The sequence below is a fragment of the Protobothrops mucrosquamatus genome, unplaced genomic scaffold, assembly GCF_001527695.2.
Source record: "Protobothrops mucrosquamatus isolate PMUCROS unplaced genomic scaffold, P.Mucros_1.0 scaffold1015, whole genome shotgun sequence".
Taxonomy (NCBI): domain Eukaryota; kingdom Metazoa; phylum Chordata; class Lepidosauria; order Squamata; family Viperidae; genus Protobothrops; species Protobothrops mucrosquamatus.
In genome coordinates this window covers 371,349-389,231 of record NW_015387251.1, presented here as the reverse complement: position 1 = coordinate 389,231, position 17,883 = coordinate 371,349, and the positions used below count along the sequence as shown (strand labels likewise).

The 17,883-nt window shown below is 44.3% G+C and overlaps 1 protein-coding gene across 1 annotated transcript; it reads left to right on the top strand.

The window, feature by feature from the left end:
- The first annotated feature begins 698 nt into the window (after positions 1-698).
- On the top strand, positions 699-7,816 carry CBX4 (chromobox 4). Its single transcript, XM_015819902.2, has 5 exons — positions 699-857; positions 970-1,013; positions 2,020-2,085; positions 4,508-4,574; positions 5,471-7,816. The coding sequence occupies exons 1-5, from the start codon at positions 789-791 to the stop codon at positions 6,830-6,832; spliced, it is 1,608 nt and encodes a 535-aa protein (XP_015675388.1). The 5' UTR covers positions 699-788; the 3' UTR covers positions 6,833-7,816.
- The last annotated feature ends 10,067 nt before the right edge of the window (positions 7,817-17,883 follow it).

The following is a 17,883-nucleotide window of genomic DNA, read 5'->3' as shown; positions in this document are numbered from 1 at the left end:
CCAAAGCCCGCAATCTGTCCCGGGACTAGCCTCTAAAGTTACCAGATCTTCAACAACGAACACTCATCACCACCAGTCACCCAAAAAGTTCTTCTCCCGTGGCAAGGGAAAGTAAACACAGAAAAAAACATAATTAGGTGCTCTTTGGGCTTCTGCGGACGATCCTCTTTTCTGACAGCGCCGCACTGAAGCACCCCTGAAATAGGTGCCAACCCTTCAGTTTAACTTTTCGTCCTCCTGGTTGTTCCGTGGCGTCGAAAATCAGGGGTTCAGGGCTGCATCACGCGGTAGGACCAGACTGAGGGCCGGAGGGTGATCTCCATAGCCCTGGCGCTGGTATTGCATCGGGACTGTATTCGATCCTGGCATTGTCTGCATTGAAACACTTGGAAACATTACGGGCGGGGGAGGGGACTGAGGGTAGTTTGCTGAGCAACGGAGCAGCCAAATCTTTGCTAACACGCATACACACCACCGCCTGCAAAAGGGAAGGGGGGGGGAGGAGGTAAAGGCACTCCTCCCTCAAGTCCTCTCCCTTTCCCCTTTTTCCAGCCCTCGAAAGCGCCGAGCCAATCGTCTAGCCGCGTTCCTCTTTGACAGGCAGCGAGGTCCCCGCCTCCTCTGACGTCCCCAACTGGATTTGCATGAGTTGCGCTGCTGCGAAAGGCTGCAGTTCAGTCGTCTGGAAAGGCGAAGTGAACGGCGAGGAAGACTCGTCTGTCTGCAGGACGCTAAGCCCCGGTTCCCCTCCTCCGGATCGCGTCCCCCTGAGGAAAAAATCGACAAAAATGGAGCTGCCGGCGGTGGGGGAGCATGTCTTCGCGGTGGAAAGCATCGAAAAGCAGCGAATCCGGAAGGTGAGCGACCAGCCAGTCTTAAAGCTCAAGGCTGGAATCTGGAGAACAGCCGAAGGGTTAGCCTTCCAGAGATCTCTCCGGATCCTGACGTCTTTTATCCCTTCTCTTGCAGGGCCGAGCGGAGTATCTCGTCAAATGGAGGGGATGGTCTTCCAAGTAAGTCTCGTGAGGGGAACCGGGCACTGTAAGGACCCGGTGTCCTTAACGCGGGCTCCAGTGTCCGACCCAACCCCCGCGAATATTCTGCCACGCTCCAGAAACCCGAAAAGTGCCTCCGTTTTTATGCATGGGTTAAAAAAAAGGGCGAGCTCATTAATTGGGAAGGCGGCAGAATAGAAAGAGGAGGCCGGGGGGGGGGGGTGCAGAGCCAGCAGCTTCAGGGGAGGAAGGCAAGGCGGACTGATGTGCAGCAGTTGCAGAAAATGGCTCCTTTCCCTTGGAAAGCAGGCTCCATATTGCAGAACCGAGCAGCCCCGGAGATCGGGGGGAGGGAGGAGAAAACCCATTTTTTAAAAAAACACCCATGCTTGAAATCCTTGAATCCACTCGGGATGAAGAGGGCGGCGAAAGGCGATCACTGTCACCAGGTTCCTATCCTGCTGGCAGTGAAGCTGCACATTTAGCCTGAGCAACCCTCCGCTCTGCTACTTCTGCTGGATCAAAGAAGCTGCAAATGAACCTTTAAGGGACATGGAGCGGGGTGTGTGTGTGTTGAAGTCTGAAATGACGGAGCCCATCGAGAGGGGTAAAGGGGCCGTCAGACTTAGAAATAGCGGAGGGAGGGATAAGCCTCGGAGTCCTTTTGGCCGGCTCCCTGAGGGGATCGGCGGGGCTTTGAACCCCGTTCTCTATAATATGCATGGAATTCCTCTGGAATAATAACTGCACTAAATAAACAGATCTGCATAACCTCCCTCCCTCCCGCCACCCAACCCATCCCCCCCTGCTCGGGTTAGCGCCAGTCCTGAATGCGCACTTTGAAACAGGTCCTAGAAAATGGGAGGGAGGCGGTGGCTATTGCAGCCAGTTTTTAAAATGGCCCCACCGCACGGAGGGGATAGCTGCGAATAAGGGCTCCTTCCCAAATAGTGCTCTCTGAATAGCTCAGCTATTGTTAAGGTTTAAAATATACCAACAATGCCCTGTTTTCTTCTTTTGCAAGGTATAACACGTGGGAGCCGGAGGAAAATATCCTGGATCCCAGGCTGCTAATCGCTTTTCAAAACAGGTGAGTGCATGCATGCCTCGGCGTGGGAGCTTGGGGTTGCTGACACGGGGACGTCCGCCCCGATCGGGCTTCTTCGGAGGAGAGGGAAGCCTCCAAACATTTGCTCCTGCAGCAGGGGACGAAGGAGCCCGCGGCTGTGGAAGAAAAGTGCCCCCCCGATTTCGGCTGCAGGGCAGGTCGGCGGGAGCGTGGCAGCCTTGTGCAAGTCGCGCTGCACGTTACGGAACTTCATTTTAACCCCTGCTTGGCTGCGTGGCGGGACTTCCTTTGCAGCGCGAAGTTGCCTGGCTTAAGCTCGTTGCTGGCTTGTGGCGCCTGCACGTGACGGAAGGGAGCGGCGGCGGCGGCGGCGGCGGGTATGCGCCGCCTGCGCCCTGCCCGCTCCTGCGCTTGGCAGTTTTTGCCAAGCCTGCCGGGGAGGAATCGCGACCGCAAAAACTGCCCGCGCGAGAGGCCCCTCGCCCCGTCTCGGTGGCAGCTCGCAAAATGCATACCGGGCGGGGCCTGGGATGGCCTAGGAGGAGCATCGCGAAGGTTGAAGGGCTGGGCTGCATCCCCCCGCCTTCCCCCGCCGCTGTCCTTGGCTGCGCGCGCCTGATTTCCTGCAGGATCTTGACCCTCGAGGCAAGTGTCATCTTTAGGCCTTGAGGAAGAGGCGGCGACGGTCCCCTTGCTCCGGCCTTCTCCCGAGCTCCTAAAATGCTGCCCGTTGCCAGAGCCCCTTCGGAACGTTTCGTAACCCCTATCCTGCTTGGAGGCTCCGAACTAACCTCTTAAGCCTTGCAAAGGATTAAACACGGGGGCGCCGGGAACCGTAGGCCCTCAAGTTGCAGAGGCGAGGAGAGGAGAATCGGCAGCCCTTAGGTGGCTTCCGTCTCCCGCCCCTCATTTGTGCGGCTGTCGCCAGTCGCGGTAAGCAAAGGCCGCACCTGGTCGGGGAGACGACCTTCCCTCTCCTGCATTAGGTCGATAATTTGGTTAATTTGCCGTTAAGCAAACCGGAAGGGGGAGCAGAATCCCCTCCCTTCGTGTTGTCGGCGAATGAGCGGCCTCTGAGGCTGCGGTGGTGGAGAAGCGCCTTATCATGTGAATCCTAATGAGGTGATTAGCATCCAGTGCAGCGCCTGCTTCCTACTGCAGCCGCCCTGGCTCCCTGGCAGTGCCGGGTGGGAAGTTGGATGCTTGTTGCTGATAGTTCCTATAGCACTGCCGCCTGTTCTTCTGGGCCACAGCTTATCTGGTTTGCTGTTTCCTGCAGTCTGTTGCATATTGCTGTTGTACAAAATCTGGATGGTCTTTTGGAGCTTGCCTGCTTTATACGGCATGCTTGAGTACTGTTATGCTTAATATGACCCAACTTCACTGACCTTAAAAACAAGTACTGGTTTGTTCTTGAATGGGAGACCACCAAAATACAGTTTTGGAATTAGAGGAATGCCTCCTGTGACAAAGAGTGAATGGGGCAAAGCAGTGGAAGTGAAGAATTGTTTTACATATTCTAAATAGTTTAATTTGGCTGGAGGCAGCTGTGCTTTCCAGTAGATTTGAAGGGCTGACTTGCACATCTTCAGCATCTTTGCTTTTAAATAAAACTGGTTGTTTGGCTGAGAACAAATATATCTGAAGCTGTAGAAGCTTCAGAGAATATGGTGGGACTTACTTTTGAGGAGATTTGTAAAGCCAGCAGTATCAGTAAACTCAGAATTGGGTGGCAGGTTCGGATTCACATTTTTAACAAGACAGTAGCCAGTTTATAAATCAAGGTGCAAAGGCCTTCAGAAGACGTTCTGGTTTCAGTTCAATTGAAATTTGAGCAGATAGATGAATGGTTTGCAGGAAATGAAGATAGCTGAAATCTAAACTGGTGCTTTTGGATGTCTGAGCAACTCTGGGCACTGTGGAAAGGAAAAAATTTCAGACTTGCCTGTGTCTTCATAGATCTTCAAAGACTTTTTTTTTTGTCTTGTATTGTAACTCATTCCTGTGTCTTGATGTATGAAATACCCCCCCCTCCCCATCTTGGCTTTTCCACTTGCTGATCTGCCCATTTAATATGTGCTGTATGAAAATAAATAATTGCTCCTCCCTTCCTGCTTATTTCTGGATGGCATCGCTCTCTATAGCACAAGCCCTTGAGAGAGCCATGCTTACTGACTGGTATTAATTCCTGTGACCTTTCAGTGTTTCCTCGTGTTTCCTGTAGTCTCTTCCTGCTGCTCTGTTATAAACACTCAGGGCGGTCCCATGTGTCTCTCCTTAAAAGACACTGATTCGGTGACGCTTATTCCCAGGAAGTCTGCCTAGGATCGTCATTTTCATCTTGTGTCTGTATTAAATAGCACGATAGAGGTCCAGTTATGCTTCTGAGGTCAAGCATTTCTAATTGTATCTTTGATGATTTTTAAAAAAAATCTTTCTTCAGGGAGAGGCAAGAGCAACTTATGGGATACCGCAAGCGAGGACCAAAACCAAAGCCACTGGTAGTTCAGGTAAATTCAATTAATTGTGCTGGTGTTTTTTTTTTCCATTGGAGTAAAATGAAATAATCTATACTAAAAGTGAAAGTAACTGACTCCTGAAGGTAGAATCTTGCTGAACAGGCTGACCTGTTTTTGTTTCTTTTCTTTTTTTAAAGAGAGGCTTTGCTGGTGACTAGTTTGTTTTCCTTCAATTAATTAATATCCCCTTCCTTTTCTAGTGCACATCCCAAGGGGGAGAATTTCATCTTGATTTCATCATGTTCTCAGAGACCCATGTGCACACTTGCCTTGTTAACTATAAATGCCTTAGGAAGCCCTGTTCTACCCATTCTTTCTCTTTTACAGCCAGCACACTTCCTAACAAGGGCTTCAGAAGGCCTCAAGGCCAGTTCAAACTCTTAACATGGCACAGGATTCATCAGGCTTGGGCTGAATCCTGAAAGTCCATAACTGTGTCTTCCAGATTTAAAAGGTTTCTTGGAAGCAGCAGAAAGAAGCCGGTTGGCTACAACTCACTGGCTTGCCTTCTCTAGAATAAATCCTTCCAGTTAGGAAAGATGATGCCTAGTTGGGGTCTAGGGATTAGCAAAGCAAAGGGCCAAGGAACAACTGGCCAGAGAAAAGGCATGCAGCTGCAATGGGTAGGATGTTTTGTTCTGGCTCCTGTTTTTCTTTGGCTTGTCACATATGCTGTAGTTTTTTGCCTCTGTGTTCGAAGGGGAGATTGAGTGAAATAATGCCATTTCCTCTAGTCTCCTATATAGCTGTGTCTGGGGAAAGTTAGAGCAAGAGCATCCCTTTATCATGACCTTGTAAAGTGTTCTGAGCTGCCAAGCCAGATGCTTGTTTTGATCAGGTTCCAGAAGCTTTTCTGAAATTCCTAATATATTTTTCCCCTCTTACAGCTGCCATCTTTTGCACGTCGCTCTAATATCCTCACCGGCCTGCAGGACCCAGCCGTGGAGAACAGGCCCAAGCTGGATCTCAGCAGCTCAGGCAAAAGTCAGCAGCACCAGTACGAACTCAACAGCAAGAAGCACCATCAGTATCAGCCCAACAGCAAGGAGAGCAGCATCAAACACCAGTCGCACAGTAAAGGGAAGTACTACTATCAGCTGAACAGCAAAAAGCACCACCATTATCAGCCGGACCCCAAGATGTATGAACCTCACTACCAGCCTAACAACAAGGAGCCACAGCAAGGACAGGCCTGCTTGGATCATAGCAAAAGCCCGTTAATGTCCCAGTCAGACAAGTGGTCCCATGGCTCCACAAAGAGTTTGCTGAATCCTGTCAAGAGTTTGAGTGGGGTTGAAGGAAAGAACGGGGCAGAGAAGAACCTCTCCAGTGGCACGGGGCCACCACCAGCTTCTCCCCGGGAGGGCGTGACCAGCAATGGCATTGGTGGCAAAATGAAAATTGTGAAGAACAAAAATAAGAATGGACGCATTGTGATTGTCATGAGCAAGTACATGGAGAATGGCATGCAGGCAGTAAAGATTAAATCTGGAGAGGCCCCGAAGAAGCGGGTAGCTGAGGAGAGGACTACTAAGAGAGGGTCTGAGGAGAGGCAGGAGTCCTGGAAAAAGCCCTGGGAGGAGAGGTGGCTGAGTAGTGGTCTCAGAGGGAAAGCTGGCACAGAGGCCAGTCAGCTTCCTTCTGAGATAGGAAGCAGCCCTTCCAAGACAGTGGCCTCCAGCCAAGAGCTGCCTGTTCCTGAGCAGCAGCCTCTACAGCTGACTACCAAGCCCAGCGTGGCTCCCTGGACCCTGGATTCCAGCCAGCAGGAGCAGATCTCCCCTACCCCAGGACTAAGCCTTTCACCCAGTTACGGTGGCTCCCGGAAACGCTGCCTTTCTGAGCCCCATGTAGACAAGGAGAGTGGCAAGAAGCGCCTCACTTCCCGGAGCATCAGTGCCCCCACCTGCCTAACCTCTCCGGCCCCGGAAAAACTCGAGTCCCCGGCCTTTCCCACCTCTCAGCCTGAGGTCATCCTGTTGGACTCTGACTTAGATGAGCCCATAGACTTGCGGTGCGTCAAGGCTCGGGGGGACAGAGAGCCTGGCCTAGTGCAGGTGAAGCCGGAGATTGTGCCGGTGTCACCAGAACGGTCGGGGCCAGAGCCGGAGAAGCAGGTGGAGCACTTTGAAGTGGAGGAGGAAGAGGAGCCCGTGCAGGAGTTCAAGCCTTTTTTTGGGAATATAATAATTACAGATGTGACTGCAAACTGCCTGACAGTAACCTTTAAGGAATATGTGACATTGTGAGGAGTTAGGGGCAAGCTCCTCCTCCTGCCTCTCTCCCTTGGCAGCCTGGCTCCTCCCTTAAGATACCGCTCTAGCTCTATCCGGAGAAACTCTTTGGCGCTGCGGAGCAGCAGCAAGGAGTAGGACCTCTTGAGAGATCAAACATAGTACATACTTTGCTGCCTGGAAGAAGGGAGGGTTAGGATGCAAGGCTTCCCCTTGGCCTTCGGGACTGAGGGTTTACTGCAAGGCGCTCTTGGCCTGCCAGAGTCTTGGGCATCAGGGGTGCCGGCTCCCCAGATAACTCACGGGAGAAGAGTTCTATAGTATTATATTTTAACAGTGCTAACTTGTTCAGTGGTTCATGCTCCCGTTTGTATGTGGTGTTGCTAAAAATGTATTGTTTGAACTGAAGGCAGGCCTCCCCAGGTGGGTCATGCAATTATATTTATTTGTAGGTATTTATATAATGAAATATAAAAAGCCTAGATTTATGGAGTTCCCTAGATTGCCCTATATATATATATAATTATATTAAATACATATATATTATATATATATAAAAAGCTATATCAAAATATTTTCTTTCCTTCCCTTTTTAAAAGCCACTTCTCTTTTTTGATTTCCTTGCTCCTTGTTTTCATAAAACTGCAGGACCATCATTCATACACACACACACACACAGTCAGATTTCTATCTCAGTGTGCAACCCCCGCCCCCAAATAATCTAAAGCTATTATAGAAATTGCTGCTACTAGAAATGTCTAAACTATAAGCTTCCAATTATTATGAATTGCTTGAATGTAAATATTAAATGGTAATATGTGGAAAGTGCATTTGATGTTCTGCAGCTGGCCTAGGCCGGGATGGCAAAGGCTAGCTGTGAAGCAGGAGGGCCGCAGCCCCTGAGAGGCACCTTGGTGCCTTCAGAAACCAGAGGGAGGAGAAAGGTAAACTCTGTGTCATGCAGTCATTACAAAGGTCTATAAACCTTTCCAAAAATGATAGGTGGTGTGAGTCCTTTTATTGATACTTTGGGGATCCCGAGGTCTGGCTGCAACACAGTTCAAGTGGCCAACCTGGATTGCCTGCTTTTCAGTTGCAGGCAAGAGAGACCCGTGGTAATAACTTTGTGGTGCCGTAAATGGGACTTCATGACATCCGAAGTTCTCAAAAGCCGGACTTGCAAATGATAGGCAAGTGGTTTTGCTTTTGAATGCTTTCTGAAACAGTGCAGGAAAGAGGGAGGAGCCACACACATTTATTATCACCAAACTGGTTAGTACATAATGGGCTGGGAACATGGTGTTCTGTAATAGAAAACATTGGTATCTTCTTAAGAAGTCAATTTTAATTTCTTAAGGAACCTTAAACATAATGAGTCATTGTGCTGGAATCAAAGTAAAAGGCTTCTTTCTCCACTGCCTGTGACATCTAATCCTTAAGAATGATTTAATATGAATGCGGTGGGTGCTCTGCCCTATAAGGTTGGGCTGTGTGCAGGAAGGTGAATTTTACATAGGTGGCATTTACCAAATCATTCTAACTAGTTTTCCAACTATAATCACCGGGAGGCTGCTTACCATTAAGCAAACAATGTCAGCGTTTGCCTAACCTTGCATGCCGTGCAGAGATAAAGAACATGGCACGGTTAGTGGGTAGCAGCAGCCACAGCTTATTTGCTGGAAATGCTATGAAGAAAGCCAAATAACAGATCAGTCTTCCTCAAAGAATGCGGTCAAGCTGTGGTAACTGAAACCCCTGGTTCAGAGGATGTTTCATAACCCCAAAGTAATATATCTCTTGTCTCTGAGAAATCAAAATTAACTGAAAAGAAACTTTCCTGCCAGATGTCTCCAGGATAAGTCCTGATCAGCAGAATGGAAGGTGCTAGCTTGTACCTCAGCATGCTGTTGGTTTCTCTAACTCAGCATTGTCAGTACCAGCAGGAAGGCTGTTTGGGGTTTTCTGCTTGCTAAGCATGTATTTGGTCTCTGAACTAAGGAGTGTGGAGGGAATTCATTGAAAGTTGGGCCTGAGCTGTAGAAGAGTGGAGGATACACCAGATCTGAATAATAATCAAGGTTGAAGTACTTTGCTGGAGACTACTGGGTTCTGTTATGGGGGCGGGGGGAGGGGGAGGAGGATGAGGGAGACAGTCTTCTGAGAACACAGTGACAAAAGAAATTACAGTTCCCTGTTTTGGGATGGTTTCATCTTGCCCTGTGGTAGATACTACATGTTTTGCAGCTTTCCTACTGCTGCAAAACAAATAAGAATGTGAAGGAATGAATGCTAATTCCCATTTGGGCAATCAAAGGTGCCAGCTAGAGCGCCAAAAAAACCAATCCTTTCTTGGAAGCAAAATGAATGGAAGGCAGGACTTGCTTTCCAAGAAGCACACCTTGGATTGAATTATGTGTGTTTGACTCATGCTAGCACCTCTCTGAGAAAGAGTGGAGGATTTTAATCAGGTCACAACCCCGAACAACAGTTCATGGAAATTTAACAAAGTCTCTTTCAAAAAAATGTTGGAAGAAGGATAAAAACCAACACAGAGGCAATAATCTCTCCGATAAATGCTTGATTTGGCTTAACACAACTGCACAAAGCAACCCCCAAACATTGGGGTTTTTTCTCTCTCTCCTACATGTAAATATACTTCATTTAAAAAAAAATAAAACCTTTCTTCCTGAGCCAAATTTCTTGTTAAATATAAACCAGTGGTAAGCTATTGCAATAATATGGCAATGTATATCTATACAGAAACAAGTGCCATTGAACCAAATCAGATTTCCTCCAGGTAAGTGTGTATTGAGTTAAGGTCTGTAAGAACAAAGTTGGATTTCCCAATTAAAATTTTAAGCACTTTGGGGAAACTCAAGGGAAAAACTATTAAGCATTTTAAAATGAAACTATATTCCTCTCTTCTGCCTCATCTGTTTCTCATGAGGTGGTTTATTACATTTATTCCTAATTTAAAGGTTGAGAGAAATTGAGGAGAAAAGCCCTTTTATTTTTCAAAATAAAAATGCTGTGTTCCCATCCCCTGGTTCATCTGTTTCTCATGAATTGATTTATTTATTCCCAATTTGAGAGAGAATTCCGGTTTCAGAGTCTCAAGCTAAGGGCTGAGATTTTTTTTTTTAAAAAAAGAAACCAAACAGGTTCTTGTCTTCTGATCTTTCACTTTAAAAAGTAACAAGGAAAAAGGCACTCAAGAGTCAAATAGGTTAGTGAATTGTGGATAAGATGAGGTTCTTTTGATTCATTGCTATGGTGTTGTCAAGTGCAAAACATGTTTTTCAAAACTGAAAAAGTACCAAACCTTGAAATGGAATATGGCCCTCAAAGCTCCTGCATTGTGCCACATTTCCTGTATCAGAAATATGTCAGTGGTTATGAGACGAATCTTCCTGTTTCTCTGGCAACCCTAATTACATTTAATACCTTTAATCATTGGTGGTTAGCAGTTTGTGCAAAGTACATTATTGCTAGTATATTAAAAACAGCTTAATTGCAACTTGTTTTGAGCTCATCCAATGGCTTGCATACTCCCCCATCCCTTCTCTATATCATCTAACCCTTGACTGATCTGAACAGAGAAGCTGAAAAAGCCTTGGGTGTTTTGGCACAGTTTGTGGTGTGTTTGGATGAATACCATTTCCTGTAAGCATTTCTTGCACTGAAGCTGCACGAGTAACTGGCAGGCAGCTTCAGGTGCAGCTGAGATAGGAAGCAGGCAACAAAACGGATGGGGCTCATCCGCTGGTCAAATAGTGAAAGAAACTATATTTTTAGTGTGTGATGTTTGCTTGCTGGCAGCTGGAGACTAGCAACTGAACACAAGTAGTTGTGTGCTCACATCCCTGCAACTGGCTACTTCTTGTGAAATGAATGCAGCAAATGGGGAGGTACAGTAGATAAAGGGCTTTAAATTAGGTTTATGGTTTTGTCACGGGCTGCATCAGAGAGTTAGACAACATGGTAGATCTTCATTGTGCTTAGAGTAAACATTAAATTCAGCTGAGCTTATCCATCTGATTTTAATGTCACTTTAGATCTGTTAGAGACTTTAAACTAATTGTCTCAGAAGTAAATATTAATATTTAGATGAAAGGCCATCACACAACAACCTAGGGCTGTCACCTCGACTGAGAAGTTGAAATAACATCCCATGAGAAGACAGTGTCCTATTAGTTCTCAAGAAATTCTTAAGAAATCAATTAAGGCCTTTCCATGAAGTCATCAGAAGTTCAGTTCCAAGGGGCTCTAATGGGACCAGTGCAGTACAAGGGTCAAATTGTTGGAAAGACTGAGGAGACCAGTTTGAGATCACCCTTGATTTTGGAAGCTTTCTAGATTACTTTAGGCCACTCACTTTCTCACAAGCCAAGGAAGTTGTGGGGGAAAAATAAGGAGAGTGTGCAATATATGTCACTTTGGGGTTTTAAAAGTACAAATAAATAGGTACTTTTACTTATAGAATTCATGTCAGGGGAATTTAGAGTAGCCTAAACCAAGCAGCCTGTCCTCCACCCAACACTCATTAATCTACAACCTGCTTAGGTTTAGCATTATCTAGGCCCAAATTGTGATAATACTGTAAGATAAGAGGAGAGAAGATAAATAACTACTGAAATCTCAAATGCATTCTCTTAAGACATCTTCATCAATAATTTGGATGAGGGGATAGATGGAGAACTCATCAAATTTGCAGACGACACCACGCTGGCAGGAATAGCCAACACTCCAGAAGATAGGCTTAAGATACAGAAGGATCTTGACAGACTTGGACATTGGACACTATCTAACAAAATGAAATTAAATGGTGAAAAAAGTAAGGTTCTACATTTAGGCAAGAAAAACCAAATGCACAGGTATAGTTTAGGAGGTACCTTGCTCAATAGTAGCAACTGTGAGAGGGATCTCGGAGTCCTAGTGGATAATCACGTAAATATGAGCCAGCAGTGTGCTGCAGTTGCCAAAAAAGCCAACAGAGTGCTAGGCTGCATTAACAGAGGGATAGAATCAAGATCACGTGAAGTGTTAATACTACTTTACAATGCCTTGGTAAGGCCACACTTGGAATACTGCATCCAGTTTTGGTCACCACAATGTAAAAAAGATGTTGAGACTCTAGAAAGAGTACAGAGAAGAGCAACAAAGATGATTAGGGGACTGGAGGCTAAAACTTACAAGGAAAGGTTGCTGAAATTGGGTATGTCTAGTTTAATGAAGAGAAGGACGAGGGGGGGACATGATAGCAGTGTTCCAATATCTCAGGGGTTTCCACAAAGAAGAGGGAGTCAAGCTATTCTCCAAAGCACCTGTAGGCAGGACAAGAAGCAATGGATGGAAACTAACCAAAGAGAGAAGCAACCTAGAACAGTGATGGCGAACCTTTTAGAGACCGAGTGCCCAAATTGCAATCCCAAACCCACTTATTTATCGCCGGGTGCCAGGTAGGCATGGCCCACTGGGTGTGCGTGACTGTGGTGGTCATGGCAGATTGGGTGGGAGTGGCCAAGGTGGGCGTGATCACCTCAATTTGCTCGTGGGGAGGGACGCCTGTGGGGGCCAGGCAGGGTTGGGGGAAATCCAGGGGGTCTCTGCCAGGTGGGGCGGTGGGCATGAGGCTCGTCCTGCAGGCTGAGGCGAAGCAAGGCGAGGCAGGGCGGGGGTGCCATTGTCACAGGGCAAGGTGTGGCAGGGGCAGGGGCGGCTGCTGCCTGACACCATCGACCTCTGCATACAGAGGCCAGTGAGCACATGAGTGCTGGGATGCATCCGGCCATATGGGACCTTGGCGAGTTAGCAGGCGGCTGGTTGAAGACGGATGGTTGCGAACTCCAGGGCATGGCCTGTGTGCCCACAGAGAGGGCTCTGAGTGCCGCCTCTGGCATGCGTGCCATAGGTTCGCCACCACTCACCTAGAACAAAGGAGAAACTTCCTGACAGAACAATTAATCAGTGGGACAACCTACCTCCAGAAGCTGTGAATGCTCCAACATTGGAAGTCTTTAAGAAGAGATTGGACAGCCATTTGTCTGAAATGGTACAGGGTTTCCTGCCTGAGCAGGGGGTTGGACTAGATGACCTCCAAGGTCCCTTCCAACTTTATTATTATTATTAAGAGTGAGTTGCTTGATGTTGACTCCGCAGTACTGAAAGGGGCCTGTGGGAAATTCTAAAGAACTGGAATCAGGCATTCTAACTGGTATCTAAGGAGTGTCACTTGGTTTACATTTGAACTCTGTATGCTAAAGTGGTCAGACACAGTTGGCAACATGAGTGTATAGAATAGGAAAATTCAGTAAAAGAAGCTACTCTTGTTGAGATTCCATCTTCTGCCTATATGCTAAGCACGCAGAAAGACATCTTTCCTCCCATAAGTTGTTACAAGCCATCTAACTAGATAACAAATGGAATAAATCACTGGACTGACATACTGTGCTAAACTATAATGTGATTGGTTTTATACTGAGCTGATAGCATGAATCTGTGATGGTTTGTTAGCTATGACTTATGGTTTTATATATTGCAACCAGACATTCATAGCTTATTCTGCAAAGTATGATCCAAGAAACCACAATGTCGTCCAATGTATGAATACAGCCCATATAAAAGTAAGTTAGCTCATCTATCCACACACTGAAATGTCCAGGGGGCAGGAGATACATATTGCACTAAAATCGTATGTGGCTTGTTTGGATTTGGCTCAGGAACTTGTACAAATCCATTCAGTTGTGGCTTAGGTAAGTACATTTTGACTAAGAATCAGCTCTGAGGTTGGAATGCTAAATTGTCATAAGAGTTAAGAGAGGGCCCAATTTGTGTAATATATAAAGGGAGGGGGAATCAGATCTGGGGCAACTGCTTGTAGAGTTTATTAGACTCTGTGATCTGGGTGGGGCAATTTCTCCCTTCTCCCAGCTGTGTGATGTAAATGGAAGGAGATGCCAAGGGCATTCCTCTGGCTTGAATTTCTGGCACATTCTCTCTGCTTCCCAAATGAAAATAAGGGATTATCTGTCCAAACATATTTTCTCTTACAAATATTTGTGAAACACGTTTTGACAGAATCTTGGAATTCTTTTTTTCAGTATCGCATTTTAGCATCCAAAATCTAATGTTTGGGTTTTTTTAAAAAAAAACAGTCACGAATGCGCTTAAATTATTAACCTTGTTTATATTCTTAATCAAATTGTCAGCTCTCATTTAGAGTTCCCACTTTTTTTTTTTAAAAAAAAAAAGATCCTGCATCAACAAAAAGGTGGAAAGAAACATTTTTCTCATGGTGGAACTGAAGCGCACAGCAATCATTCATCTTTAGGTTCATAGCTTTGGGATGGCACACTTGTTTTTTGGTTATTTATATTTGTATCTCACTTTTATTATTGTTTTTCTAAACAACTGAAGGCAGCAAACATACCTAATACTTTTTCCTCCTATTTTCCCCACAACAGCAACCCTGTGAGGTGGTTTGGACTAAGTGACTGGCCCAGCTGGCTTTCACACTTATGGCAGGACTAGAATTCACAGTCTCCTGGTTTTTAGCTTGGTGCCTTATCCATCATTGCCATACCAGTGGTTTTTCAACATGTAGTTTTAGAGCATACAGCACCACTAAGCCATAATTAAAAGCTTCCCAGAGTCATGTCAAAGTGCGAGATGGGTGGCACTTAAATTTAATAAATAAAAATAAATAATCTAATGACACTGGCTGAGTTCTCAAATATGCTAAGTTAAACTGTTTTTGTTCACGTATGGTTCAGCATAACATACAAGTGTACCCAAGAAAAAATTATATTACTTCACATCAGATCATAGTTAAAATTATACAAATAGGCCTAGTGTAACTAACATTGTTTTGCTTCTTTAGTTTAACAATTTCCCCCAGGGTTATCTGAATTATAAATGCTTTTCAATATGGCAGTTCAGAATTGCAATAATCTGAAGCTGGCAGGAAGAACTTGTGAATGTAACCTTGAGGTGATAAAACTAAAACCATATAACCAGAATTCTCAGACCTGGGCTGAAAAATAGACAACCAAAAATATTAATTCTTTGCGGCTTTTTCCTGTCATTCAAAGTTTGGCAGCCTAGTGGCTCTATCATAAATAATTATTTTTAATCTTGATGGCTCTACTCTCAGAGAGATATTATTTTAAGTAGAATTGTATTAAGACAAAAACGTGAAATGCACAAATCTGAAAGACAGAACTTCATTCAGCTTTCTAAAATCTTGTAGGAACGATGCAGTCTGCTCACTGGGCTAATTGGTCAGGTCTTGGCCAATAACTGCAAAAAAATTTCCATTAAATGGTTAAACCAGGTATTTTAAACTAGGTATATTAAAGGAAAAAGGAGAAGGAGACAGCAGCGGATGAAATGGTTAGATAGTGTCATTGACACAATGAACATGAATTTGAACAAACTCCGGGAGACAGTGGAAGGCAGGGGGACCTGGCATGCTATGGTCCATGGGGTCACAAAGCATCGGACATGACTTAGCGATTGAACAACAACAAGGTATTTTGGATATTTATACATTTATGTAGGCACAGATATACCCATCAATTACTTGCTTTTTTTTTTTTTACAATCAGTGATGTTATGCAAAGAGTAAGAAATTAAGTCATAAGAAAAAAATATATACACATAAACCACATTTACACCAACTTCATCCACCAACACATCTTTCTATCCTAGCTAAACATAATTGCTTCTACCACATCAATCTGTTGCTGCAGAGGCTGCTTTTTGTTCCTTCTAATCTTCTCTTTTGGAGGATCTCATTAAATCTATCCAGCCACAATTCCAACACCTCTAACATAATCACATGCGTTACTTTTTTTATTTATTTAAAAAGTTTTTTATTTATAATACAATTAAAACAAAAATGGACATACGTGGCATTCCAGAGTANGCTATACATTCTAACGGCTTCCAGATTGGTTTATGCTCAAAATTGGAGGAATAAGGGAATTCCAACGGAAGAAGAAATCCTGTATAAAATTTTATCATGTGCAGAGATGGACAGGCTTACAATGGCTATGAAAGATAAGACAGAACTGGAATATTTTGAAATCTGGGACAAATTTTATCGCTGGTATAAATCACATGCGTTACTTATACAGTTATCTATAAATGCATGAAACAGTTCAGGGAACTCTCTGCTCAGCATTGAGAGCCAGTGTGGCATGGTGCTATATTAGAAGCAGAAAGAACCAAATTCTAGTTCTCTTTTGAGCATTGAAGCCATTCCCTCCCTCTCAGTCTTAATCAGGGTCAAGCTTTGTGATTCTCAGCAAGCACAAAAATAGCCACCCCTACAACACAGCAGAACAAACAGTAAGGTCAGTGTTGAATACTTTTCTCAGTGATGTGCTGAACTCAATGAATGTGCCCTTCCTCAGCAAAAACTCACAATGCACCACTTGAAGGTGCTCATTATTATATCATGTATTCTTTCAGTCATAATTCTGCCCAATACCTTCCCAAGCACCCTTAAGAAACTCAGTCATTTTCTGTCTTTGCTTTCATTCTTGCTATCTTCCCTTGCTAGGGAAATAGCAATCTTAAGTCATAATTTCAATTGTGAAATATGGATGCAATTTTCACACACGTTCCATAAGTGAACCATAACTATATTTCAACATTTCTCCAGTTATTCCATTTACTTTCGCAACTGTATAATTTTTCTTAAATTATAAGAATGTCTAAATGCCGTGCATTTTAAATGCCTAAATTGTAGGCATTTATGGACTTCTATGTCATCAGGTTTTCTTGGGCATCAGCATTAGTAACCTTAATTTCAGTTCTGCTCCCCAACATATCACTATTTTTTGCATGCACATCTGTAAATCATTCTTCAGCATTTCCTCATGTGGTGTCATATGAATAATTTGAACACTTTTAGCTTAATTCCATTCACTGCTACAGGCTCCTTGGTTAATTCTCTTCGTCTATTTCCAATACGGTGTTTTAATTTCCTTTGAATCACTTCCCTATTTGGCTATATTCTTTGAAACTGTTTTTTCTCTCTAGAGACTTTAAAAAATAATGTTATTGCTGTAAGCATACAGAGAGCCAGTTTGACGTAGTGGCACCAGGCTAGAAACGGAGAGACCTTGAGTTCTCTGGCCCACAAAGTTGGTTGAATGACCTTGGGTTAGTATAGTTTTCTCAGCTTTAGGAAAGAGACAATGACAAACCACTGTTGAGATCTTGCCAAGAAAACGGCAGGTACTGCTCCATGCAATCGCCAGGAGTCAAGACTGGCTTGAAGGCAGCACCAAGAAAAGTATAGTACTGTATACAGAAAAAAAACAAGGCAGAAATAAAGAACTAAAACATAGCAAAAATGTAGGAAAAGAAAAAAATGATACATCACAGAATACACAGATTTAGGAAAATAATTCACTTTTTAAAAAACAAAACAAATATTGACCACATGAAAAGATACTGGCCTCCTTTTCCTGTATGTTGATGTAAAACAAATTCCTAGATAGAAAGTGAACATATGCAGTATTAACAATTCAAGATTTATAATCCGGCATTATAGAACCTTTCTATCAAAATAAACCAATACTTTATGTTACAATCCATGCATGATAGATTCAGTGTTCATCTTATATCAATATTAGAAATTTGGGCTATTTAGTTCAATATCTTTAAACCTTATTCTTCTTCTGACCATCATATTAACAAATGTATAAATTTTAACACTAGTGGGGCAAACCCAAAAGATATGAACGAATACTTCCTTCATTTACCACAAACTGAAGTTGCCACCCAAGCTTAAATTTCCTTTGAGGTGTCCAATAAGCTCAAAAAAGAATATTTGTTGAATTAAATGCATCTAAACCTAGCTCAAAAACAGTAACTGTGAGAGGGACCTTGGAATCCTAGTGGACGATCACTTGACTGTGAGCCTGCAGTGTGCAGCAGCCGCCAAAAAAGCTAATAGAATTCTGTGTTGTATAAACAGAGGCATAGAACCAAGATCATATGAAGTATTAGTACCGCTTTATAAAACCCTAGTAAGACCACACCTGGAATACTGC

Excerpts from the sequence above, each read along its gene's own strand:
- CBX4 (XM_015819902.2), top strand. The coding sequence starts at position 789 with ATGGAGCTGCCGGCGGTGGGGGAGCATGTCTTCGCGGTGGAAAGCATC. Across the intron at positions 1,014-2,019 it reads TGGAGGGGATGGTCTTCCAA|GTATAACACGTGGGAGCCGG; the intron begins GTAAGTCTCGTG and ends TTCTTTTGCAAG. Across the intron at positions 4,575-5,470 it reads CAAAGCCACTGGTAGTTCAG|CTGCCATCTTTTGCACGTCG; the intron begins GTAAATTCAATT and ends CCCCTCTTACAG.